The 26016-nt window shown below is 36.6% G+C and overlaps 4 protein-coding genes and 2 long non-coding RNA genes across 8 annotated transcripts; 3 read left to right on the top strand and 3 right to left on the bottom strand.

Moving 5' to 3' along the window:
- Nucleotides 1-236: 236 nt before the first annotated feature.
- On the top strand, nucleotides 237-4356 carry LOC127245896 (uncharacterized). 2 transcript variants are annotated; one of them, XR_007837535.1, is made up of 4 exons: nucleotides 237-665; nucleotides 776-915; nucleotides 1518-1639; nucleotides 3146-4356. It is a non-coding gene; the product is annotated as an uncharacterized LOC127245896 (long non-coding RNA). The 2 variants fall into 2 exon arrangements; XR_007837534.1 differs by lacking the exon at nucleotides 3146-4356 and having other exon boundaries at nucleotides 1518-1772.
- A 4595-nt stretch (nucleotides 4357-8951) lies between these two features.
- LOC127245803 (arginyl-tRNA--protein transferase 2-like) lies at nucleotides 8952-13130 on the top strand. Its single transcript, XM_051266854.1, has 6 exons — nucleotides 8952-9223; nucleotides 10150-10188; nucleotides 10686-10836; nucleotides 11173-12288; nucleotides 12368-12677; nucleotides 12760-13130. The coding sequence occupies exons 1-6, from the start codon at nucleotides 9076-9078 to the stop codon at nucleotides 12874-12876; spliced, it is 1881 nt and encodes a 626-aa protein (XP_051122811.1). The 5' UTR covers nucleotides 8952-9075; the 3' UTR covers nucleotides 12877-13130.
- Nucleotides 13106-14862, bottom strand: LOC127245809 (protein yippee-like). The gene is made up of 6 exons (XM_051266886.1): nucleotides 14844-14862; nucleotides 14530-14656; nucleotides 14155-14198; nucleotides 13626-13734; nucleotides 13487-13542; nucleotides 13106-13383 (listed from the first exon to the last, which is right to left on the bottom strand). The coding sequence occupies exons 2-6, from the start codon at nucleotides 14623-14625 to the stop codon at nucleotides 13299-13301; spliced, it is 390 nt and encodes a 129-aa protein (XP_051122843.1). The 5' UTR covers nucleotides 14626-14656; nucleotides 14844-14862; the 3' UTR covers nucleotides 13106-13298.
- Nucleotides 14863-17984: 3122 nt separating this feature from the next.
- On the top strand, nucleotides 17985-18769 carry LOC127245810 (uncharacterized). Its single transcript, XR_007837488.1, has 2 exons — nucleotides 17985-18207; nucleotides 18595-18769. It is a non-coding gene; the product is annotated as an uncharacterized LOC127245810 (long non-coding RNA).
- A 104-nt stretch (nucleotides 18770-18873) lies between these two features.
- On the bottom strand, nucleotides 18874-20765 carry LOC127245808 (uncharacterized). The gene is made up of 4 exons (XM_051266885.1): nucleotides 20279-20765; nucleotides 19904-20178; nucleotides 19384-19483; nucleotides 18874-19260 (listed from the first exon to the last, which is right to left on the bottom strand). The coding sequence occupies exons 1-3, from the start codon at nucleotides 20571-20573 to the stop codon at nucleotides 19418-19420; spliced, it is 636 nt and encodes a 211-aa protein (XP_051122842.1). The 5' UTR covers nucleotides 20574-20765; the 3' UTR covers nucleotides 18874-19260; nucleotides 19384-19417.
- Nucleotides 20766-23115: 2350 nt separating this feature from the next.
- Nucleotides 23116-25782, bottom strand: LOC127245807 (uncharacterized). Of its 2 annotated transcripts, none has more exons than XM_051266884.1 (6): nucleotides 25265-25782; nucleotides 24174-24299; nucleotides 23958-24078; nucleotides 23808-23889; nucleotides 23580-23733; nucleotides 23116-23447 (listed from the first exon to the last, which is right to left on the bottom strand). In XM_051266884.1, the coding sequence occupies exons 1-6, from the start codon at nucleotides 25586-25588 to the stop codon at nucleotides 23358-23360; spliced, it is 897 nt and encodes a 298-aa protein (XP_051122841.1). In that variant the 5' UTR covers nucleotides 25589-25782; the 3' UTR covers nucleotides 23116-23357. The 2 variants fall into 2 exon arrangements, with proteins under 2 accessions (XP_051122841.1, XP_051122839.1); XM_051266882.1 differs by having other exon boundaries at nucleotides 23116-23492; nucleotides 25265-25781.
- Between the last annotated feature and the right edge of the window lie 234 nt (nucleotides 25783-26016).

Here is a 26016-nt window from a genome sequence, read left to right as displayed (position 1 = left end):
ATTGTGAGTGTGATTGCTAATTTAGTAATACTGCATTCCCTGTTATATACTTCTAAAATGCCCCTTCATAAATTTGCTCATGTTTCTAATTTTGTTGTATCGGTTCAAACATTTTACAAAACATAGAAATCTAGCAATTTGGTTAGGCCCGGCCCGGCTCGGCCCACTTCAATGTCGGTCTACGCTTTGTCATTTTGATATTTTAATTGTTGTCTTCCCTGCGTGGTTTTCACTTGTTAGAATACTCTTGTTCTTTATTTCAGTTTACGAGAGACAGGGAAATGGCGATTTCTCTGTATTTTTGTCGTCGGTTTTCTCTGCATTAGGTGTCTTGCTTGCCTTGTAATTTGATTTGATCGTGATTTGAATTCAGTTATGGATTTTAAGAATTCTGACCGAAGATGGCGGTTTGGTTGATCGGTTGATTTTGTTTGGATTCACTGTTTCTGGTTGGATGTGCCGTGATTATTTGAAGGAATTAGATAAGGATCGCTTGCCGCCGTAATATTCACGAGCGCAGACAGGGAGATGCGATGTGGTTGAGGAATAGAAGGCGTCGAAGAGAGCGTGGTGCAATAATTAGGATCGCTGGCGGAATCTCAACCATCATCGCCCTGCAATCAATCCGAGGAGAAGACCACAATCACGCGCAAAACCTAACTCTGGTTTGTTAGTCCGATATCTCCAATACTGTCAGTTAATTAGTTTTTCTTCCTGCCACTGTTATATATTCATTAACAATTCCTAAATCTGGTTTCTGTCATCGTCATTGTAGGTCTTGAATCGAGTCTGACGGTTCTTTGTGCGATGTCTTGGATCAATGTCATTGAGTGGCTACTCTGTTTTGAGTGATGATTTAATGCTAGGTTCTCAATTAGGGCACACTGAGGTCATTGTTAACTGCATTTGGGAGAGGTATATTCTCATTTACATAACATCATACAGTGGTTATTTGGCTAAGTAATCAATGAATGAAGTGGTTTCATCACTTCTTGAGTAGTTTATTATTGAAACATTAGGAATAATATTCCTGTTAGTTGTGAACTTTTATTCCTAGTGTTCAATTTCACTCATTGTGCTTACTTGGTAGTTTGAATTTGAACCTAAACTACTGAAATTTTTTACATGAACTTCCTATATTATACTTATCTGTTTCCTGGTTTCTTTGTCACATTATTCTCAATCCTGAATCCCCTATACATGTTGCATGGGTTCCACCGGTGAACAAGTTGGAATGTAAGTACCCAATCCAGTGCCTATCCCTTCATTTACCAGAACCAATGCAATGGTTACCTACATATAATAGAATGGTGTAATATCCTGGTGAACCTCAGATAAGAAATCCCCTTAGACTATAGTTATTGGTTAACAGTTATGGTCATGGATGAGCTTTCTGTCTCAAAAATTTATGTCACATCTTGGTAATTATGCTAATGGCTTGCTTTGTTTTCTGTACAAACTTTAAATTCTGTCTTGGCAACTTATTATTTTGTTGCACATGAAATTGGCATGGCTAGGTTCTACCCGGGTTCTTAATGCTTATAGTGAGTGTAAGAAACCAGGAGCTCTCTGGGTTTCAAACAGCCAAGTCAATAACTTGAAGAATCTTCAAGTAGTGACATGCTTTGTGCTATGCTATGTAAGTATTTGATTTTGCATTATTTATTTATTTATTTATATAAATACACTCTTCAAAGGGTGGGTCAATTTATTATAGTTGTGTTATAATCTGATAGTGTGTTGCATTCACCTGGAAATCAGGATTAGCCATATGTGTTATTTTTCATGCATCTATAAATACTGCATATCGAACTTCCTTGCTGTTAGATCAACTAGTAACACTCATCTTGTTCATGCGCATAAGTTAAGTTTGATAGGATACATATTTAGTGCTCCCTCTGGAGAGAGCCGCTGTAATATGTATCCAATCGAACAACTATTCTCTTTTTGTCATTCTCCAAAGTGGTGTTGGCAATCAATCAAGCTAAATGTTTTACTTGTTTATTTTTGCAAAAGTAAAACAAGTAGACAAGAAAATCTCAATCTTTTAGACTAGTGGTTTGTTTTCTGAGCTAGATCTCTGTTTTTGGTTTGTTATATGGAGATCAATGCCAAGAAGATGCATGTGTGTATTATGTGATGTGATGTGACCAATCTATTTAACCATTTTATTGTCCCAAATTATTGGATTATATGATTCAGAGGGATTAGGATGAAAGTAGTTAGTTCTATATCATGCTGGCAATTAGTGTGTGCTTGCTTGGTTTGGGTGTCTTATTACATGTTAATATTATGGTTAGGTTTTTTGGTATGATATCATACAATACTGGCAATGTACGAGGATGTTTCGATTTTTCTAGGGATGACCAAAATTTCTCAAATCTGAAAATCTAATCCAGGGCCAAATCAAAATTTACAATTTGGTTCGGATTGAAAATCTTATAATTTCGAATTAGTATACTAAAAATTCGAAATATAATATTTTAATATATCTTTTTTATTGTATATTTAATATTTTAATAAAAATAAAAAATCAAAATTATTAATTATATTTTAATATACTTATTTTTATTTATTATATATATAATATTAAAAATAATTATAAAAATCTAAATATTATTTTTTTTTTAAAAAAAAGGAATTTCAAATTTTTTTATTTAATTCGGATTTTTTAATTTGGATTTTGGATTTTCATTTCCGTTGCCAAATCCGAACCAAAAACTCAAATGCTCACCCTTAATTTTTCTCGTGAGTACAAAGTGACCAATAAATAAGGCTCTTTTGAAAAATAAAAAATAAAAAATGGTGATAATATTTTGTGACAAGTAAATATGTATTTGACTTTTTTTCTTTTTAAACAAGAGTACAATTGATCTATTAGGTTCGATGGCTATACTTAGTGCGCTATTTCGCGTGTTAAAAAAATAAAAAATAAAAAATGTACAATTTATGTATATGTCAAAAACTTAAAAAAAATAATAATAATAAAAAAATGTGAATGTAAATAATATCTACGTCTTGAGCCGGTGCTCGCATGCTTTTTTGAAAAGCCATTCGCATTTGACCAGCCCGTGTATAATGAGCATCCGGCCCAATATTAGGTTGCAGAAGCCCATCCAATACGCTCACTTTTCTTCCATTACAGACATGCTCACGTGTGCGGTCGACAGAGACCCTACAAGCCCACGTGCTGTCTGCCAAGAGCACGACAGACCTACTTGCATTGGTTAAGGCCCATCCTGCAGAATAAGTTTCCTACCGGCCCAATGATTGCTATACAACAGCAGTCAAGAGCACATGCTGTTTGCCGAAAGTCCAAAAGGCCCAATTGAATGTTGGGCCCAAACTCAATTGAGTCCAATTTAGTCAGTGTAGGCCCATTCGATAGGCCAAACGTTGTGCCCAACGAGCCGACAGGAGCACGTGCTGTCTGCCTTAAATCCTCTCCAGGTGCACTCAGTCGCGACAGCTGTCGCTTAACAGCCGACAGAAGCACATGCTGTCTGCCAAAGCCCACGTCCAGTGGTAATGGACCATCAGGCCCAATTTTTTTCTGTGTGGGCTATAGAGCCCAATGTGATGTCAGCATAAGTCTATTTGATAGGCCCAATAGCTGTCTCCAAACACCCGACAGGATCACATGAGAAGCACATGCTGTCTGCCAAAGCCCACGTCCAGTGGTAATGGACCATCAGGCCCAATGTTTTTCCTTTCTGGGCTATATGGCCCAATGTAATGTCAACATAAGTTTATTTGACAGGCCCAATAGTTGTCTCCAAACACCCGACAGGATCACATGCTGTCTGCTTACTAAATTCCAATCACGCGCAGTGGTCCTGGACCATTAGGCCCAAATGTTGTTTTTGTGTGGGTTATATAGCCCAATGTAATGTCAGCGGAAGCCCATTGAACAGGCCCAATATTTGTCTCCAAGCACCCAACAGGATCTCATGCTGCCTGCTCAGATCCAAACAGACCCACGTGTAGCTGTCAAGGCCCATCTAGCCCAGTGTCGGTTCTCTCCCGGCCCATAAGGCCCAATGGAGATGTCGGCACAGGCCCAATTAAAATTCACCTGAATGTCGCACACACGCCGACAGAAGCACGTGCTGCCCGAGAAATCCCGACAGATCCACGAGCAGTGGTTACCTTCACGGCCCAATGTAATGTCAGGCCCAAATTCTGTTGGTCAAGTGCCGACAGATACACATGCTCTCTGCTCAGACCCGACAGGGCCACGTGCTGTTTGGTCTAACTGGACAATCCCAAGTGCAATTGGTCAATGCCTGTCGGGCATGAATGATCTGATAGTGCCACAATAGTCACCCGTGACCCGACAAGCCCACCAAGGCCCATCCAGCCCATTCCATTTTCAGTCTAATTGTTAGGTTGTAATTATTATTATTGTATATTTATTAATTTAACGAATAGCAAAATAACTATCCAAGCAAAAACTAAAGCTATTGTCCCTGAAGAAGAATAAAAAAATGAATAATAGGTTCTCTACCCTCTATTTCTATACAACCCTATCAGTATCAGATGGGCTTCTGAGGACATTAATAATAATATAAACATGTGTAAATAACCAACCTATGGCACATCAGCTATAAAAATGGCAGCCATAACATAATACTATAAAAAATACACATAACACCCACCACCTCTATATAATTTTCTTCAAGAGAAACACTTGTTCCCATCATCATCATCAAGCCTCCGTTTCCGAGCTGCACTGATTTGGTTACTGAGCTCACACATTGTCATTAGCATAGCATTCATGGAAACTCGTTAGTCAGTACCTTCTTTATGAATTTTCGGTTCATGTGTTGGCTGGCGATGGATCATCGATGACCTAGTAGCAATATATAGATGAATGATATATCCATCAAGACGCTGCAGAAATGAGATTGAATCATAAAAACAATCATTATCCCACTAGCCTGGACCTCTTTAGTGCTGCTGCTGCAAGGTAAGAACCGATCGCCATGACTGATATCCACTTCTGAAAAACAGGTGGTAAGTCAATTCAGGTACAAACTTTTCAATCAAACACATCATCTGCTACTAGCAAACTTAAATTGGTTGAAAGTTTTAATGAGCCATTTTTTTGGAACAGGACGGAATATTTGCATAATGTAATTCCCGCTAATAATTGATCTGATAAACTTGTCAAGACAACCCTCCAGTTATGATGTAATCGCTGGAAAAACTTCAAATCATGCAGAACAACAAGAACTTAGACATGCAAAAAATTAAGTAAATGGGAAAAGGAAAATAATAATAATAGTAATAATAAATGGGATTTTTATACCACAAATATCAGAGAAGCGAGAACTACATACCCAGTCACCTGAAATGCCCAAATATATTGAGTAAACATCTAAATAATTAGAAGTTTAGTGAAATATTATTTAAACAAAAATTTAAATAAACATTATTTACCCAACATAATTTCCAATAAAAATACACAATTTTCTCTCACAATATCACATCAAAATAAGCATATGTGAAATATTTTATTTGCATATGTGAAATATTTTATTTAGAGAACAAAATTTGGGTATAATGAAGTTAATTGTTGGAATGGCCTAAAGGGGGCAAAGAGTGACGGAATGTCTATGACCTTTCCGTCCATATACAACAATCAGAAGTTCAGCTTGTATACAGACACAGCCATGGAAATGTTCATAATGTTTTTCATAAATATCTTCTCTTTCAATAAGATATATTTATTGTATAATTTTGGGAAAGAAATATCTACAGTCAGTCGTATAACTTAAACATACCCAAACATAGTGCTCGAATCGAAACACACTAGTAAAATTATTGCGGATCCATGGAATACCCAAATAGAAATCCTCCTAAATCTATACAGTAAGTTCGTCAATCATTCCGGATCCAAAACTATATAGTATACGATACGAAAAAAACATATGGAAAAATAAACCCTAAACCGCGATTAGGTGAATCGTAGAGAGAGAGTCACCCAAAATTTCAAGAAGAATTTATCAAGTATTCATACAAATAATTAATTATATATGTTCTTAAACTACCAACATCTCAAGAAGAATTTATCAAGTATTCACACAAGTAAATCATTATATATGTTCTGAAACTATCAACATCTCAAGAAGAAGCTATCACGTATTCACACAAATGATTCATTATGTTCATACGAATCCATTCCAGATCCAAAGCTATAAGTTATCACTACCAAGTATTTCAATATTTCGAAATTATGGAACATTGCAAAACGTTACTACCAAAAAGAAGGAACGAAAACCACAACATTCAAATCCCTAAAAGTAAATCAACAACAAATTTCAGCGACCGCGGGCCATAATTTCACGCAAAAACAGAAAAAGGAAAGAAAAATCGTGATCTAAATCCATACCCATGGTTGCCGAACTTGTGTTCGAGGAGATGAACCAGTAGCGAGAGCGAGACGCTCGACTCTGCAAGCCGGAACATTCCTGCTTTTCGAAAAAAACACAATGCAACAAATAACTGGACCGGACAGGGACCCTTCCTTTTATATAATTGTAAAAGCTTATATAAAAGCCCACGTAATAGTAGGGTTTTGTATTGATGTTTTCGAAACTATTTATCAATAAATTAAAATAATAATAATAATAATCAAATCATTTATATATTTTAAATTTAAATATAATAAATTCCAAAATACATAGTATATTTATTCAAATCATATTAAATCACACAGCTTTAACTTGAAAGATGAACACAGAGAGAATGGTACCTGAAAGATCTTTCTCAACATGTTGCCATATCTCTTCTTGAATTCCTTGATTCTTGTTCTATCTACTTCAATTTTTCTCAGTTTGTTTGTAATGATTGCAGTGCCCCACTTGGTACAAACTGTTCTTACAAGAACCCAATCAGTTTTGCATCCAATTCTTCAAGTTCAGCATGGATTCTTGCAGCTTCAAATCATACTAGTTATAATACACATTTGTGTGCATTTCAATCTGCATTGAGCTCTGGTCTGGAAGCATTCATCCCTCAATTCATTAACAGTTTTTAACATCAATCATTCCGGAACTTCCCGACGGATCCTTCCATTATATTTGCTCTGCCCTTGGATTCATACAACTTTGCAGCACCAGCTGATTCCAATCTTGATGCTTCTTCAATAGTCTTAATCTTCAAACAGCATTTGAACTCTACTGATTTCCTAGGGCATCTGAGATATCACCATGGGTAGCCATTGTTATCTCATTCAGAGCAGAAGGCAAAGCAGCAGGATTCACCGCATTCTGGTTCCTTACAGATGCCAATTCAGAACACTCATGGACTGTCTTGTTCTACCAACAAAATTCGTGAACTTGATTGATTATCATCACAGTCATAATGTTTCTTTAATCACTTTAGAGTGTCTTCAAGCTCAATCTGTCATAGCTGAGAGGCTACATGTGAAAATCTCTATATAGAACATCTTAATAAATAAAAGGAAACATATACCCTAAGAAGTTCGATGTGTAATCTATGAACATGGAGTGTATTAGCAATTTAGCATAGCACCTGCAGGCCTGAGATGAATAGATGATGGTATTCTGGAGAGTAGCGATCAACTTTGGGGCTTCCATCTTTTTGTATGCAGTCTGTTAAGTGTTGAATTAGGAGAAGAATCCCGTGATCTTCTCTGAAGAACAAGGAATGATTGGAGATGTTCTCGTTAAGAGAACCACTTATGCAAAATCAAATACAACAATGAACAATCAACCTTCAGTCATCTGTATGTATGTTGTTCCCAAATCATTCCATCATATACTCTTTCATTAGAAGGCACGAAATGAAATAGTAAACACGCTAATAAATTTCTGAAAATGCTTGAAAGATTCTGACAATTGCTTCATTTTTATCCATGAAAACATCATGATCAAATTGAAATAACAACAAAGCAAGTAAAAAATCGCCGTCAATGCTTGATAGATTTTGACAATTGCTTCACTTTTATCCGCGAAAACATCACGATCAAATTGAAATTACAAAACATCAAGTAAAAAATCCCCGTCAATGCTTGATCGATTCTGACAATTTCTTCACTTTTATCCACGAAAACATCACGCTCAAATTAAAATAACAAAACAGCAAGTCAAAGATCGCCGTCAATGCTTGATCGATCCTTACAATTCTCTTTCGACAGTAGAGTTTCAAAAGGTGGAACAGACTCAACTTACAATCTTGATATCGCCATAGCTTGTAGTTGTAGGAGGCGACACCAGGTAGTTTCGAATGGCGAACGAAGAAGGCGGCGGCAAGGCGCCATCAGACAATTGACAAATGGATATTAGGAATGGGAGTTTAAATGGAAATGGCTTGCGCCTGCGGGTCGGGTTTCCCATTTGACCCAAACCCGCCCAGTACATAGCCGCCCTTTAAGATTTTGTGCTTCTGTATATTACGTTTTTATATATTGCGGGCCGGGTTGGGCCTGTAACTGAAGTTATTACTGTAACTGAAGTTATTAGTAAATAGTAATTTTTTTCAAGTAAATTTTTGAATATATTTTTTTATTAATAAAAAAATATTATTATTTTAACTTTAATATAAAAATTTATAGTAGACATTTTTTTTCTTTTTAAATTATGAATAAACAAAAAAAATATAAAACTAAACGTAAATTTAACAGAGCACGAGAAGTAATAACAACTCGAGTCAAATCTTTGGATACACAAATACCTCTCTTTGTACTAAACCTAAATTTAAAATAATAATAATAATAATAATAATTAATAGTGTCCCTGTACATAAACAAATATCCTACACTTTGAGATGTCCAATAATTATAATTGTATTTTTTTCAAACGTAAATTTTATATTTTTACCTGTCATTCATTTATTATTTGTAAATTCATAATAATAATTAAAAAAAAAAAACAATCATTTAAAAAAAATAAATAAATAATCGTGCAAAGACAATTTACCACTCCTTCCGCAGCGTCTATTAATTTACCAGCGGAGTTCTTGCGGACAATTTTCCCGACTGATAAACGCGAGACTTATCGCAATCGAGATCGCTGCACAGTGTTGCATTTAATCGGTGAAGATCCGGTGATGGCGTCGCGAAGCAGAGCGAGTACCAGCGGCAGCGCCGGCGGTGGCGGAAATGATGTCAGAGGCGAAAGCATGGTGATAGATGTTGGCCGCAGGAAAAGCACATGTGGCTACTGTAAATCTGGTGCCTACACGAGTATATCTCACGGTAAGTCTCTGGCGCCTCAATTAATTCTGCTCTGCGGTGTGTTACTTGGTCGCCTGTTGATGATAATCTTGTTGCTAGGTTGTTTTGATATGAGGAAGTTTGAGTTTGTGAATGAATAATGGATCTGCGTGTTTTGCTGTGATTTCTTTCACTTTGTATCTGACAGTTGAATTATTCGAAGGGAATTTTATAATATCTGTGAGGATAATTTTGAATTTGATGATCTGTTGAGCTATACACTTTCGCTAAGTTGGATGGATTCTTGAGTATGTGGAAACATTGTGCTTTTACTTTGTGAGAAAGTTTATGATAGTTTACATTACATTTTTTATTATATTCACATGTTTTGTTCATTCGTATTTTGTAATGTTAAAAAAATATCTGAAAACTACAAAGAAACATACCAACACTGGTTCTCCAAAAATTGGAACTTTGAATTTCATCATCTTAGGAATAGAAATTTGGAAGGAGCAAACAATACTGAGTGTAACATTTTCGATGTCAGATTGGATCAAACATAAATTGGAACCTTTTTCAATTGTGGTTTTTCGTAATTGGAATTAAGGTTTTCATGGACGTTTCTCTACTGTATTGCTGTGTTGTCTTTTCTAGTCTAGTGTCTTTCTTCATGGCGGAATCACACATTCTTGAGGTTTACATTGCTATCTTTAAAAAAGTGTAGACAAGCTTTTATCCACGATCACTTCATTTCCTTATGTTCTGTTATTAATGTAACATTGTCTTGCAAGGATGTGCTACTTATTAAGTTGCTAGCTGCCATTTTCATGTCTTTATATGTTTCACCCATAAGTAATTGAATATCTTTTGGTTCGTTTGCCTGCTGCTGAATGCAGTGGTATCATCCCTTTGTTATGCTTTGTCCCTGCTCATAGTTTCTGTTGTGACTATTTTTTCCCTGATTTTAGGGCTATGGGCAGAGAGTCTCACCGTTGATGATTATCAAGGTTAGTGCCCTGGCTCCATTTCCATATATTTTATTCAGGGCTTCATTTTTTTTCCTTTCTGAAATTATATATATTAGGTAATTTGTCTGCTTGATTTTTAATCAGTGTTTTGATTATGATTATAACATTTTTGTGCATATTACTTTCATGTATTTTATTTTATTTCCTAGTTTGGGATGATGCTAATCCATAATTTGATAAATCTGATGGCATGTTCTATCTGTATGTGAGTGAGTTTGTGTGCTAACCCCCGGAACAAAATTAGGAATGCATTAATTCTAGAAATTATCATTTTCTGAATAAGCATATTTCACAGCTACTTGTAGGTTATCATAGATCATTCCTATTTTTCTGAATGAATTTTCGTTGCTAGTTCATCACAAGTTCTCTTTGACCAAGATCCCTGTATCCCAAAAATTATGCACTTTATATTGCTTTATTTGCTTATCTCTAATATCTTTTGAATAAAACCAGAGGATTTTCGTACTTCTTTGCAGCTCTTCTCGACAGGGGCTGGAGAAGATCTGGCTGTTTCTTGTACAAACCAGACATGAAGAAAACTTGCTGCCCCTCATATACTATTCGTCTCAAAGCTAGTGATTTTGTTTCTTCTAAAGAGCAAATTCGAGTACAAAAGAAGATGCAAAGGTATGTGGACTATGGCATGCCGACATATTTTTGATCCATGAGCATGACATGAGCATTGGTAATTTGTGTCGTCACAGAATGTGCTGAAATATTCTCATTTTTGGGAAATGTTACTCGAAGTTTTGGGTTTTATACAATACCCCCTTCTGAATTTCTGGATTTATTTGTTCATCCCCTGACAATCGACTTAATTTCCTTTCTGTTCAAGCTCCAAGGCCCTTTGTTTTTCTCTTCTCTTCTGAGTATTTCAATTATTTGCCTGGCAATCACATGTTACTTCTTTAAATAGAGACAAAGTTTCCGGCAGGTGAAAATTGATGGATTGGTCTTTTGTAGGTTTCTAGACGGCAAATTGGATGCACAAAAGCTGGACAAGTCAAATGCTGAACTAAATACTTATGGAGGATCATGTAGTAATGCAAGCGATAAAGGAGACAGTTCTGCTAAAATGGAATCATGTCTAGTTGGTCGTGATGGCAACGACAAATCGGAGCAGACTATGCAACTTTTGTCTGAAAAAGTCGACAATGCTGCAAAATCATACATCCAGTGTATGGACATTAAATCCGAAGTACATTTGCCAATTGCTACCGTTAGAAAAGTTGCATCAGCTAAAAGGAAGTTGCACGCAGAAATGTCTGAAGAACTCATTTTCTCTTGCAACATCGCCTTTCAGATTGCAGCCGCTCTAAAGCGATTGAAGAAAGATATCGGCAATGGGAGATCATCTGAAAATGAAGACTCGACCGACCTTTCTCCTAAAATGATCGCCGAAAGTTTATCTAGCCATTTGAAGGAGCTGGGAACTTGTGGTTTGACAGCAAGAGCGTGCAATGGACACATAAATTTCTATTCTACAGCTAAGAAAGCCGAGTTCGTCGAAGCCGAGAAAATCACAAAACTGAAACCATCTCCAACACCTGTAGAGGAAAGCTCGGGTGGAAGTGTTCAACGCAGACGGAAGAGACTCGAGATTCTGATGAAAAGATCCACCTTCGATTCCGAAGAATACTTTCTATACAGGAAATACCAGCTTCAAGTCCACAACGACAAGCCTGAGCAAGTCACCGAAAGTTCGTACAAGAGATTTCTAGTCGACACTCCTTTAGTGTACGTTGAACCAACGGGTGACAGCGATGTTGACATTCCTCCTTGTGGCTTCGGCTCTTTCCATCAGCAGTATGTGTTGGACGGGAAACTTATTGCTGTTGGTGTCATCGATATCCTCCCCAAATGTTTGTCGAGCAAATACTTGTTTTGGGATCCCGACTTGGCGTTCTTATCGCTCGGCAAGTATTCTGCATTAGAAGAAATTCAATGGGTCCGTGAGAGCCAACTACGATGCCCGACCCTCCAGTACTATTATCTCGGCTATTACATTCACTCCTGCAGCAAGATGAGGTACAAAGCTTCGTATCAACCGTCCGAGCTCCTCTGCCCCCTTCGCTTCGAGTAAGTTCTATTCGAGTTCATATCACAATACTTACGTAGTCGAGCTTGAGTTTCCTGTCATCGATTTTTTCTTATGCAGGTGGGTTCCGTACGACATTGCGAAGCCGTTGCTCGACGGACAAAAATATGTGGTTTTATCCGATTGGCGCTCTTTACAAACCGGAGAGTCGTTGCAATCATCATACGATGTTGCTTCCGATAAGGAAAAGCATCAAAGCTCCTTTCCCGACGAGGCCTCAAACGATGTTCTTGTGAACGACGACGAGATGACGGAAATCGACTCGGATTGTTCCGACAGCGAATCGGACTGTGAAGCTAGCGGTGCGCCGGAGGATGTCGACACCAGCAATGTTCTGCTCGGTATAAGAGGCAATCGTCTGCGATACCAAGTACGTTAAAAGTCCCCCGAAACTTCCCACATTATCCTTCGATACAACGTTTGATTTATCCTCGTCGGCTTTTTTCTCGCAGGACGTAAAACATGCATTCGATCCCCGGAAGAGGGAGTCGTTCGAAGTCCAGTTACAGAGATACGCTAACGTGGTCGGCTTAGACCTCTCCAATCGAATGGTTTACTCCCTCGGATGATACATTCTCGGACATACATCCATCCTTGTCTTCGTACCAGGTTCGCCTCACGACCCCTCTCGTCATATGTTTGCACCTTTGTATAATAAGCACTCGTAGTTTATTTCCGAGTGTCGACATGATTCGATGGCCAGGCCGAGTCATGTTGCATGATCTCAGCCGCCGTTCAGACACTCAATTCTTTCCTGTTGTCTAAAACTGGAAGCTTTTCACTTCTGTACATATAATGTGTCTAAATGGAAATGTTACTCGTATTGACATGAGTAATTTAATCGATCTTTGGATCGAAGAATGTGATTTGTTACAAAGTTCAATAGCTAAAAATCCAGTTCTTGAATGCACAAATTGCTGAATCAGATATGTACATATTATTATTATTGTGATAAGAATGTACACTTGATTATGTCTTTTCGAGCCCCCAACTAACCATCGTCGGCGTCACTCCCGCCGATGTGCACCCCGTGGCTGATCCAATAGTTGCTCCCGTCGGGTCCCGATATCTTAAACCTGTTCAAAATCAAAACAAACCAACCATCCATCTCAGAACATCGAATATAATTCTTTACAAGTCTCTAGTGTAAGAAAAGTGTTTGATAGTCGAAAGACAGACCGCTCGAGAACTGATTTCCCTTCCTTGTACTTCTGACTCTTTTCCCGCGCAGTTTCCTGTAGATTATATAAGATCATTGTAGAAAATCCATAAACATCTGCTGCTACAAATGGGCAATGCATAGTAGAATCGTTCTTACATATTTCCAGCCAACAATCGAACCACATTGGACGCAGAAGATGTCTGCGACTACATGTGATCCCGTCATCATCATCCTCTCATCCTTTTCGCCGAGAGTTACATTAACCCTAAAAGATTCAGTGAAAAGGAGGGGATCACTAGTAGGGAAGTCTAACACTAATTCCCTCGACAATTAGGATGAATGATGATAATCGAGATGAATGAACACCAAAATACCGGATAACAACAACAGTTTTCCGGGCAACAATTTCTTCGAAAATGCCTGCCATTCTAATGCAACTCTCTACCAAAGTCATACATACATATACATTTTCCTCCGCGATTAGGATGAATGATAATCGAGATGAATAACACCAAAATACTGAATAACAACAACAGTTTTGGAGGCAACAAAATTTTTCGAAAATGCCCACCATTCTAATGAAATTTTCTACCAAATAGATACATATATATATATATGTGTGTATATATTGGGCAACATCCATGGAAAAGCTCCTCAAATTTTACAAGTAATAAAAGCAACTTACACCTTGCTGAAGAGATAAGCCTTCCCATGCCTGCTGTGGAAAGACTGAACCACCAAAAAAACAATCTATCAGCCAAAAACAATCTTTATGAACTAATTAAATCATCAATAATTTTGATTTCAATAATAATAGTAATAAACCTTTCAAACCAAAGATCATTTTGGATCTTAGTCCAGACTTTGAAATCAATCAATCAATCTTTTGGTACAATAAAACAAAACTACAATCATCATAATCATCAATGGGAACAGCAACAGCAATACACACAAAAATAATTCCACACCAGATCGAGAACAAATAATCAATTCATTTTATCCTCGATTTTACTTTAATTTAAAAATAAATAAATAAAAGAAAAGGAGAAAGCGTGCAGACCTTGGAAACGACGTCGTCGGTGAGAGCAAGATGAGTTCCACAGTGCTTGCAGCTGTAGATCTTCCCCTCAAGTGTTAACACAAACACTCTCCCCATCTCCCTCTCTCTCTCTCTCTCTAAAACACCCCTAACAAAAACAAAAACAACAACAGAAACTCAATCAAATCGAATCAAAGAAACAAAACAATAGCATAATAACAATCAAAGAAGAAGAAGAGAGATTGGTAGAATCGGATTGATTCGGCGTGAAGAAATGGATAGAACAGAAAGAGAGAGAGAGAGAGAGAGAGAGAGAGAGAGAGAGAGAGGAAAACCAAAAGCATACGGCACAACAGAAAGAAACGACTTACTGCTCTGATTCTGATCAACCAAAATGGTGCGTGGGTGGTGCCTTGTGGTCCTTTTCCGAAGAATTATTATTATTGTTATTTAATAAAATTTATTTAATTTAATACTAACTTATACTGTAATAGTATTGAATGAAATTAAAATAATCTTAGGGTGTGTTTGTTTGGAGTTAGAATTTTGAATAAAATTTAAAAAAATCTAAAATATAATTAAAATATATATATATTTTTAAAAAAACATGAATAAAATGAGAAAGACAGAGACAAACTAAAATGACGATATGGACATAAAATTTGAGACAAGGGAAATACTATTTTATTTTACATATCAATTAGATTTTTAAGGGAAGAGTTAAATACTTATTTGGATTAGTCAGTATGAAATTCAACAGTTTTGACCAACACCTAATCGGTGACAATTTTATTTACTAATGAGACAGAAGTTTTATATAAAAATTTGAAATTCCATAAAGTTTTGGTACCTTGTTTGTTAATAATAATATTAGTAAACCCTTAATTATATGTCATGATATTTAATGTGTATGACATTTGACAATCCTGAAATGTAAGTAGTAAGTAGTGATGTTTGAAAATAGCAAAATCCCACCACCCAACACAATAATCATTATTCAATTGGAAGAACTTGCCATTGAGGACAAGACTCACATATTGGAAAAATGATATTGGCTCAACTATATTGTAGTAGTTTGTGTTTTAATAAAAATAAATAAATAATTGATTAATCATTCGTTCTTTAATTTATTTTTTTTTTTTTTGACAAACTGATATTATATATATTTTTTTATAAAACTTAATTTATGTATTTATTGATAATTAAACAAAAATTTTAGATAAAAAGGATGTTTCATATTAATTTTGCATTAATACAAAAGAATATCACGCAACAAATAAAATACAAAATATTTTATGTAATTTTACTAAAATATAAAAAAGTATTATATAATTTATCCAAAAACAACGATTTAATATAGCTCAAACATAATAACAACAGTAGTAGAACAGCGTCATACAACTTAGATGGCAAGGAAGTTATAGTAGCTAGAATCGGTTTGAAGTAAGTGAAAACGTACAAGCCATTGCCTTGCGTCACACCAATGAGAAAGCCCATATCCTTTGCAGCTCCGGGATCCATAATAGGAAGAGAAGTCGACGGTTCACATTACATATTGCATTAGCTGCTCGGAGATATGCATCTTGTGGGAGATCCGTGAACGTTTGCAGAATACGCTGAGCTCCGAACAAGGATCATCTCCGCTCATTCCGGTAGTCAGTAAGTTCAGCCCGCAGCTCTCGAACTCCGTCGCGAATCTCACCTTGTACCGGATCAGCACCGACGAGGTACCCGACCCCCACTCTGACGTTGAAGAACTGGTAGAGAATCCGTCTCCCCTAACCGTTGAGGGGCCCGCCGATCACGACTCAGTTCCCTCGTTTGTATCCACGCCTTGTGGAGGTGCGTCGTTGAACTGAGTACCAGTTCCCGTGGCAAACTGTTTTCTAAACATATCGTGACAGTAATCGAAATGGGCAATGGGCAAATGGATGCGTCAGTAAATGTCTATACCCGGGGTGTGCCTAAGGAAATGGGTATATCACTTTCATGCTCCATTTGGTAAGAAAGTAATGGATCATTGGATTTCGCGCATATCGTTAACCATGTCACCTTATGCGCTTCACTCGCATCGATCAGGCCCGCCGTTGAGTCCCAACCAAGCCCAGTCTGTCGAACAACAAGGTCACGCAGTAGACCGTACGAGGCTTTTATCCGCTTGAACTTTCCTTGTAGTTGCTCCAAGTCGTACTCGCAGTCAGTTTCCTCGTGAAACTGTGTCACTATCTGATCCCAAACCTCCGGTTTGAACTTGCCGTTATTGAGTGCAACCAGAGGATGTGTGTGAAGTACAATTATAGTTCACATGTCCAATTCGCAACACATTTCTGTGCAAAGTGAAGCGGCAGAAAGAGATAAGTTCAAAAAATATCCCATGGAATCTTTTGTCCCAAAAATAAACCATATCCATCTATCTCCGCACACATTTATACCTGTGTATGTATAATACGTATGTATATCTTATATACACACACGTATATATGTTAATGAGAGAGGATTTAGTCTGAAAAACTATAGGGAAACTAGCAACGTCAGGATTCGTAACAGAGGACCCATTTTTTTCAAGGGATTCAGTAGTAAATATAATGATGGAAGCCCCCACTGCCAAGCTATTCCTCTACTCGACGAAATGACGTGGACAAGAGACTACAACCGGAAAACGAGACAACCAAAGCAACTCGAAATGTTCCACAGGCAACAGCTGCTCAGGGTAATACCTTTCTCGTTTGAAGTGGTAGTATTTGTTCCTACTGTAAAAACACCATTAAGCGAACATCTATTTCGAAGCGTATTGTCTCCTAACAAACCATGGCTTAAGTATAACCTCAACAAGTATAACCTTCTACTACACCCTACTTCTTCCTTCGCAAGAAAATTACATTCTATCGCCGCTGCCTAAATTATGTAGATCTTAAAATAATTTACCTAAATAAACGCGGATCTACCTTTCTACTACGCGGAAAGTAACGACAGTAATCTAAAGCAGGCATACATTGTTTCGTAGAGTAGGGGAATAACTTTACGCACGGTTAGGTCGGGGCCGACGATCTGAGTAGACACCGCTCCTCGCTTCGAATCTCCGTCTAATCGCCTTGTTGCCGTCGAACGACAATTCCCCAAACGCCGGCCAACTCTCCGCCCTAGATTTCTGCCTCCCTCTGGAATACAAATTCTGGCTTGTGGTGAGAAATTAAAAAACAAAAAACGCTGCAGCCCTACACCCTAACCCTGTCAAAGACTGTCGAACCGTGAAATTTCCCGCGCGATCTCAAACCTACGGTAAAAAAGAATCCCAAACTAGAGTGTAAAGAAACGTACCGTTTGTGACTCTTAATGGGCTGGAAGATAAGCCCATTGGTTACAAATCCTGGATTTTTATTACTCGCAAAAGATGAAGAAAGACTGAGCTGGACATAGGACATAATTGACACGTGGCACAAGTGAAAGGGCTGACAGTCCACCTGTCACTTGTTCTGTGAAGTATAAAAATGGCATTGAACAAAGCTGATTAATTATAAAATAAAAAATAAAAAACTAAAAATGATGCATAGCAGCAAGAAAGGTGATGTGCAGCAGGGAGAGCTATACTCTCCGGAAAATGGTGAGGGCAGAAATGTCAAAAATGTACAAGTCGATCATCAAGGCAAGTTGTACTCTCCCAATCCCAACACCCAAATGGAAAAAAGCCCCATTAATAATGTAAGGCTCCAATTACTTGATTCTATGCATGTTTTGCCATGTCTTTATTATTCTTATTTTTACTATTAGTTTTAATCGTTTTCTTTTTTTAAAAAATAAAATTATAAATTTAGATATAATGGTTTAAATATAAAACACAAATAAACACTAGTAATTGATTGAGGTGGGATATTTTATAGATTGTTGATATGCCCTAATCAACATGTAATGAATTAAATGATGGGTGAATTGTTATAATGATGTATTGTTACTTCATACTATATTTAATTAACTAAACTCATATCCTGAATTTGTACTATTATATTTGATATTGATTATTTTTTTTTTTTTTTGTATTATATATTGATTATGACTAATTAGGTTCTAACCCTCACTTGATTGAGGTAGGTGGTACAAGTGAATGATGGAGAAAGTGATGATTTTGAAGTGGAAAAGAATGAGCAGCAGACAAATGGCCACAAGTCTTCCAGCAAACTCTAAATAAAATCACATATGTAATCATAAATTTTATTTTATTTTTCACCAAGATATATAATAATTGTGATTTATTCGGGCACATTAACATTTTAGTTCGACTTATTACACGTGTCAGCCAATCAATTTTATCAAATCAATGAGATAAATATCATCTGTTCAGAGGACCATATGTAAATGAGCAATCACCAATTCAAGAATCATCATATCATATCATATCATCTCAACACAAACCAAAACAAGAACAAATCTTTGCTTCATATATATATAAATGGGCATCTAAGCAATTTCGGATTCAAATCCAAACCCGACCCGAACCCTGCGGTAGCACAAGCAGCCAGCTTGTATTAACACAACACCTGCAGTAGTTCATAAATCCATCCCATCCATTAATTTAGAACACTTTACACTTCTGGAATTAAATTGGAATTGGATGGATATAAACCATTTTGTATGTATCTCTATATATATACTTCCCACAAAAATAAAAAAAAAATAAAAAAAATCTATCTAAATCTCTATCCATCTATTGGTATTTTCAATCCTGCTACTATTAGGCTCCAAGAATCCTTTGGACACCTGTCAAAATCATCACACATGGATGATTGAAACCAAATTCAGTATTTATAATAAATAAATAAATAAATAAATCATCATACAGATCATTGCAATAAAATAAAGAAAAAGATCCCATTTTGTTACCTGGAACCCTTCTGGCCAAAATCAATTATATCCTTCATCTTGTTCTTGCTTCTTCAAGTATTTTTTGGTGGATTAGAAACCCTTTTGTACATGCTGATACCTGCAGTTTTGCAATCATCGTCAAACTTTTAAATTAAAATAAGTAAATAAAAATTGAAACTTTACCATTACTACTGATCTAAGTCTAACCCTAGCTAGCTTGAAATTAGCCTCTACCAAACGACATTTATTCAATTCCCTAGTAATCAGGCTAGGAGATAATTAAAATAAATAAATAAATAAATAAATAAAATTAGGAGGTTCTAGAAAGATTTGTGGGTGGGGGGGAGTTGAGGTCCCGGGACTGGTCAAGAACTGCCAGCCCCATGATCAGGATGATTGTTTGTTGGTCATACTCACATCACATGGCACACTACATACTGGTGGGCCCACCAACACAACTTGCAAAATGAATCTCTTTGAATGAAATGAAATTACTATAATGCCCTTGCCCTGAAAGACGAGGAGACCTCAGGCTTACCGCTTCAATGTCGATTTTGTAGACCAGAAGCTTCCTCCTCTCCTTGCAGCTCGTCCTATAGGCGACCGCCACGTGTCCGATCGCAAACCCTAGCGACGACGCGAACATCGCAGCCTCCATTGCCTTGATTACACCTACGCCGGCGCCGCCGCCGCCGAGGAGGAGGAACGAAGCTTTTACTGATACGAACACCAGAGACGCCGCCGAGCAGGCGGTGGTGATCGCCAGGTACGGCCCCCGCGACAGCCCCGGCCGATCGCAGAAGCTGTAGACACCTTCACCGATCGGAAAACAGCATGTTAGTTAGGCTTACGAATCAATTGCAATTTCGAATCCAAATTTCGCCTAATTAATCGATTCCACAGCGCAACTTACAGAAAATCACGGCGGAGCGGAGGATCGAGACCAGAGGCACATCGATGAGCGAGCGGCGGAAGTCGTAGTTCCGGAGATGTACGGAGAGCGTCGACGCCGGCGGAAGCGAGACCGAGAATAAAGCCGACGGAAGCACGGCGTCGGCGACGACGAGCAGAATGGGCGCCGAGAACACGAGCAACGACACAAACATAGTGGTGAAGAAGAACACCGCCTTCACCCATCTCGGTATCACCAAAACCACCGCCGCCGCCGTCGATCTCTTCCCCGCCTTTTCCTCTCTGAAGTATCGCATCCTACTTTTCCGGCGAGAATCAAAAAGGCGGATTTAGAAATGAGCCGGACGTTGAATACGAAAAAAAGCTCTCTATGTATGTATGTATCGGTCAATTTCTGAGGGCTTATTCTATAGTACAAATATAAAAAAGTATATATATAAATATATATTTAATTATTATATATATTATTTATTTATTTTATTTTATAGTTATTTGCCAATTGCAGCATTCTTCATGTGAGTGTAGAATTACGAATTAATTCAAACTATGATGCGCATTTTGGCAAAACACGACTTTAGTATTATCTTCTGGGGTGAAGTGAAATGACGCTTTTGCCATTCATTCCGCACTAAAACCGTGTGTACGGAAAAGCGTTTTTCCCTTTACGTTGCCAAGAAATTTCAAATCTGCTCTGCTAAGTCATTGACATGGGAATATTATTAAATTAAATTAAATAATGAATATCAGAATATGTTTGTTTTTGTTTGGTTTGAATTTGTGTAATAATGGTTAAATTATACTCCTGTGTGTTTTTATTATGAACAAAATAAGTATTACCAAACACGCCAGTAATTTGTTAATTTTAGATTTGTAAGTTTTAGAATTATATATATGATTATATGAATCAAATTTTAATAATTAAATAGTTTATTTTAAAATTAAAAGAATAATAATAATAAAATTGCAGCGGTTTAAGCGGAAATGGAATCAACTAAATTAATAATAATAATAATAATGTGTGGCCACATGCTAAAATTTGTCCTGCAGAATATAATCTTGGTTTGTTATTCTGATTCTTATCTCTCTTATTTAAATAATAATTAAATTAATATTTTATAATATAAAATAATATATTTCTAGACTTAATTATATGCTATCCAAAGTATTTTTTTCTCTAAAATCTAACGTAATAATAGATATATAAATTCAATGTATTACTATTACATATTTCACTTTATAGTATAATTCCAAAACAAGAGTCTACAATAATCACTGTTGTCTTGAAATTTTAAATTAATTAATAAATGTAATCTTAATTTAGTATTGATAGGAAAAATAAAGATAAAAATAGAAAAACAACATTTAACATCATAATTGACTTTTATTGAAATTTGTAGAGTTTATTTGTTTGTGTTGTTTATTTACAGTAAAATATTTTTTCTCATTGAAATATAAATTATTTTTAAATTTGTATGATTATTAATATACATTTTTATTTAAACTAAAAAAAATAATAATAATAAATTCAAAGCACACCTAACTACATGTTACTCCGTTAATTATGCATTGGTTTGGCTTCTAATGTAACTCCCCCTAACCAAATTTGCAATGTTTTGGAAATTGAGAATATGTATATATACAATTAATTGATTAATTATTGTGCTTAATTTATTTTTATTTTTTTTATGAAAGTAGTCTTGAAATTGATATTTGGCAGCAACTGCCCATGTGATTATGTGTCGAGAACAACAAATTCATACAATTCAGGTTATACTTTTTAAATTGAGATTTGAGACAGAGGCAGTGGGTATATTCTTTTTGTGTTTTTGGTTTGGTCAATATATATATATTTTTTAAAATAAAACAAATATTATATTCTTTTTGTATATTTTTATTGACTTTTTATTGTATATTTGATTTTTTAAGTAATAGTATCTTTTATAAATAGTGTATACAGTATACACACACTATATATATAGTGTGTATAAAATTAAATTGATGGGATTAAACTATTCAATTAACCTATCAAACTTGTGTCATTGCTTTTGGCCCAGATTTCGGATCCCATGCCATTCTTTATTATTATTATTATTATTATTATTATTAAATAAATTGTTTTCCAAGAAAAGGGCTTTTCTTCATTGCTGGTGAAATTAGTACACAAAGTTGAATTGACATTGGCCTTCCCCCAAGTAGGGTCAAATTTTATTTTCAGCACCTTCTGCAACAATTTTGACCTTTCAAAATTTTTATATACATATATTTATATTTTGTTTCAATAATTAGAATTTAGAATTCAACAATAATTAAGATTATGATAGTCTCATATATTCTACAAAATGTTATAAATTTTCAGATATATATATATATAATATTTCTAGAAGATGCCATATCATCATGAGTCATGGAATCTTCTCGAGTCAACATTAGGAACCCTGCATTTCACACGTGACAGAGTTATACTTGATTTTGCCATTTCGGAAATGTGTTCATTTATGTACTCTGATTTATTTATTTTAAACAAATTTATAAATAGTATATATATATATATTTTTAAATTTCAAATCTGTTCAAATCGTATTTTATATTAATTATTGTATGAAACAATAGTACTATATCTTTTAAGGGAATCATTCAAATTGACACTACATGATTTAATTTAATGAATACTACAACATATTATTATGTGAATTGTTACGCAGGTGCTGTTAACATACATTTTATTGAAATCAAGTATATTACTTATATTAATATATATATATATAATTATTTTTTTTTATAACGTGGGAATCAGTAACGCACTGTTTAAAAATCAATCAAAACATTATGCACAAATCATCACATAACTACACATATTTTCTAAAATCAAGAACACGTATGGTACAAAAAATCACAACAATATTCACCAATATATACAACAACAACAATGGGAGATGCAGAGAAACCTATCAACAGAGTTACATAATAATCACAGTAATTTTCAATCAAATTTACCAAAAATTTACAGCTTGGAAGAGAATAATTTACCTCTAAAGTGTATATTTTCCGAAACCAGTAATGGAACGACGACGATCGTATCCTCAGCTTGGCCAGCCCGGAGTAGTGATTCCGTGCTTTTGAAACCATTCGGGCATATGGAACTTGTCGTAGAGTAAAGTCCGGACGTCGCTCTGCAGAGAAAGTTGCTTAAGCAATGGAAGAATGACTTCCAGAAGCTAGTAAGCAGATAAGGTTTCACAAATGAGAGATACCGAGGGGACAAAAAAGTCGAGGGAGGGGTAAATTTTGTTAGTTTTGAGTACCTGCTTGTCGTGGGGTTGTCCGGCGGAGAAGGGTACGCATGGAATGCCATTTAATGGCTGCAGCAAGAAACTGAATGGGTTGTTGTCGACAATGACGATCCGGGATAAGTTCTTGGATAAGGACGATAAATCCTTCACATGATCGCGGTATTGCCTGCGATTTTGTATATGAATCTTAAGGATATGAAGAAATGAGCTCGATATATATCGAATGGGGGACTGACTTACGTGCTAATGGTAGATTGTCGATAGAGCCTACGATTGATTCTTTTCTCGACATCTATTCGATCAACAAGTGGACTAGCATAGCCTGCAAAAGAAAGATGGATCGTAATTTGTAACCCTAATAGGGTGAATTGAACATCCAACTTAGTATACCTTCAAGTCCGGCAGTAAATAACACAAGATCAGCAAATTCGCTAAGTTGGCTTAGAAAACCATGTAGCCCGGGACGTTCAAACACTGTCACGTGACTGATCTTAGATTTGCCTTCGATTCCCTTGAAGCCCCGCGAAAAATGAAACATCAAATGTTTGTGAAATGAAAATCCAATATGATATTCGATTAAGTTTTGCTTAGTATTAAGAAACTCACCTCAGAAGAAATGCACTCAAGTTCGAACCATTCTAAACCGGCTTCTGTGGCTTGGGCACGTAGCATTGCTGGCAAAGTTGATGTCTCGTAGGCACATACCAAAGTTTCATCCAAATCGAGAACCACCTGCGCAGAGTATACATAGATACAATTTCACAAAAAGGGTGTGATGTAAGCATACAATTCAATGCATTTTTGTAACTTTTCTGGCTTTTATTAGAAAAAAATCCCATAATTTAGCCAAATTCATCACACAAGGTAAAGAATCTACTCTGAAGTCTAAAAAAGGTTAAAATGTAACAATGTAAAGGTATTATATCTATCACACAGTCAATTCCAGATATATAGAGACATCATCACACATTTAAGTGATTCTAAAGGGCAATCACCAATTATCATTTCATTGTTTCTAATTCGACTAATTTCAGTAACCACATATACACCTGATATCGAGCAACCACCTAAGTCCCTGCAGTATAGAGCTTACCAATTTCACCAAAGAGTTTCTTGCACACTTAAACACCTTAATTATCGATTGTTTAGGCTGAGATATATTGAAACAAGGTTTACTCAATTTGGTTTTGTTTAGGCCAAGATCTCCTTGGATATGCAACTTCCACATCACCCTTATCTAGTAAACATAATCGAGCAGAGTGGAATACGGCAGAAGACTACATTAAAGGAGGTCTAACAAGTAATAATGGCTTAAGGTATCCATTCTTCATCCCTTTTTTCTATGGATGAACAAAGCTTCCTGTTGTAGACGTTCTTCATCACTTACATCAGGCCTACATCCGATTCCTACCTCTACAACGGAACAAATATTAAACAATTATTCAAGGTTATCAATGCTTAGCGTATTAATTGCAATTGAAATTTCTCCTTATTGCACCATTATGCAAATAGATTGAATGACGCAGCTATAGACAATTAAATGCAGCACTTTCTGAATTCTGAGTTGATGTTCGTCCTATTACTTTCCACGTGCAAAAAACTCGCCACACGCAAGCAAATTCATGTTCAATTATTTGACTCGTTTCACAAAATCCAGATCAATCAATATTCAAAGTTTGAACTCGAGAAAATTGTACCGTCAGCTTCTCCAGAGAAGAAGCACCGTCAATTCCATCGATTCCGCCACCGGTAACAGGAATAGCACCGGAACGCGGTGCCTCCTCCGTCTCTTCGACAAAATCGGGGAGCTCAACCACCGTCAGAGGCTTAAACTCCGGCGATGCAGAAGAGAGCAACGAGCCATCGCGCCAGCCGAAGTAAGACAGGACCTCACTAACCGAAGGTGTGCCGCGCAGGATCTGAGCGAAGATCTGAGAAAAGAACGCCAGCCAGTTCAGAAGAGTTCTCCACACCTGTATCGTCCGCGGCGCGTACACTTCTTCCGCCACCAGCTCCGCCATCGTCAACTATGCGAACACCGATATCAGCCGGACTGCGCCTCAGACGAAAACCTCCGCAGTCGATATCCGCACGCGCGCTGATATTCGGTCGGCCGGCCGCCCGCCGCGTGCTCCGGCGAGTGCTCCGTTTAGATGTCGATGTGGCGACGGAGGAACAGTCTAAGAAATGCGATGGGTTTGTCGTCGATTAATATTAAGCGTGAAAATTAATTTTTAAAAACAGCGCGTGTCCATCACAGCGGCATGGGAGCGTGGTAGAACGAAAATTCGGGTTGTTTGAAGCATTAATGGGCCAATGGGCCGTGTTTTAGATGTGGGCCCAAATTAGGCCCAAAACTCACTGGACTGCTATTTTTATATTGGAATATATTTGGGTCGAATTGCAATATATAGAAAATTAATGGTGGATTCGACAGCCGCCAGATGGA

This window comes from Andrographis paniculata, unplaced genomic scaffold (genome assembly GCF_009805555.1).
Source record: "Andrographis paniculata isolate CXL003 unplaced genomic scaffold, ASM980555v1 Contig25END, whole genome shotgun sequence".
Classification (NCBI taxonomy): domain Eukaryota; kingdom Viridiplantae; phylum Streptophyta; class Magnoliopsida; order Lamiales; family Acanthaceae; genus Andrographis; species Andrographis paniculata.
The sequence above is the reverse complement of the archived record's forward strand: the minus strand, read 5'-3'. Positions and strand labels throughout refer to the sequence as shown.

Bases quoted from the DNA above. Each gene is read 5' to 3' on its own strand.
- LOC127245807 (XM_051266882.1), bottom strand. From the start codon at position 25,588: ATGGCGGAGCTGGTGGCGGAAGAAGTGTACGCGCCGCGGACGATACAG. The intron at 24,300-25,264 runs GTACAATTTTCT...TACTCTGCGCAG, and splicing joins CTTCTCTGGAGAAGCTGACG to GTGGTTCTCGATTTGGATGA. The intron at 23,890-23,957 runs GTATACTAAGTT...TTTCTTTTGCAG, and splicing joins ATTTACTGCCGGACTTGAAG to GCTATGCTAGTCCACTTGTT.
- LOC127245803 (XM_051266854.1), top strand. From the start codon at position 9,076: ATGGCGTCGCGAAGCAGAGCGAGTACCAGCGGCAGCGCCGGCGGTGGC. The intron at 9,224-10,149 runs GTAAGTCTCTGG...CCCTGATTTTAG, and splicing joins CTACACGAGTATATCTCACG to GGCTATGGGCAGAGAGTCTC. The intron at 10,837-11,172 runs GTATGTGGACTA...GGTCTTTTGTAG, and splicing joins GTACAAAAGAAGATGCAAAG to GTTTCTAGACGGCAAATTGG.
- LOC127245809 (XM_051266886.1), bottom strand. From the start codon at position 14,625: ATGGGGAGAGTGTTTGTGTTAACACTTGAGGGGAAGATCTACAGCTGC. The intron at 14,199-14,529 runs GTCTGCACGCTT...TTGGTGGTTCAG, and splicing joins CCGACGACGTCGTTTCCAAG to TCTTTCCACAGCAGGCATGG. The intron at 13,735-14,154 runs GTAAGTTGCTTT...TGAATCTTTTAG, and splicing joins GCTTATCTCTTCAGCAAGGT to GGTTAATGTAACTCTCGGCG.
- LOC127245808 (XM_051266885.1), bottom strand. From the start codon at position 20,573: ATGCGATACTTCAGAGAGGAAAAGGCGGGGAAGAGATCGACGGCGGCG. The intron at 20,179-20,278 runs GTAAGTTGCGCT...CGATCGGTGAAG, and splicing joins CCGCTCCGCCGTGATTTTCT to GTGTCTACAGCTTCTGCGAT. The intron at 19,484-19,903 runs GTAAGCCTGAGG...GCAAAACTGCAG, and splicing joins ACAAAATCGACATTGAAGCG to GTATCAGCATGTACAAAAGG.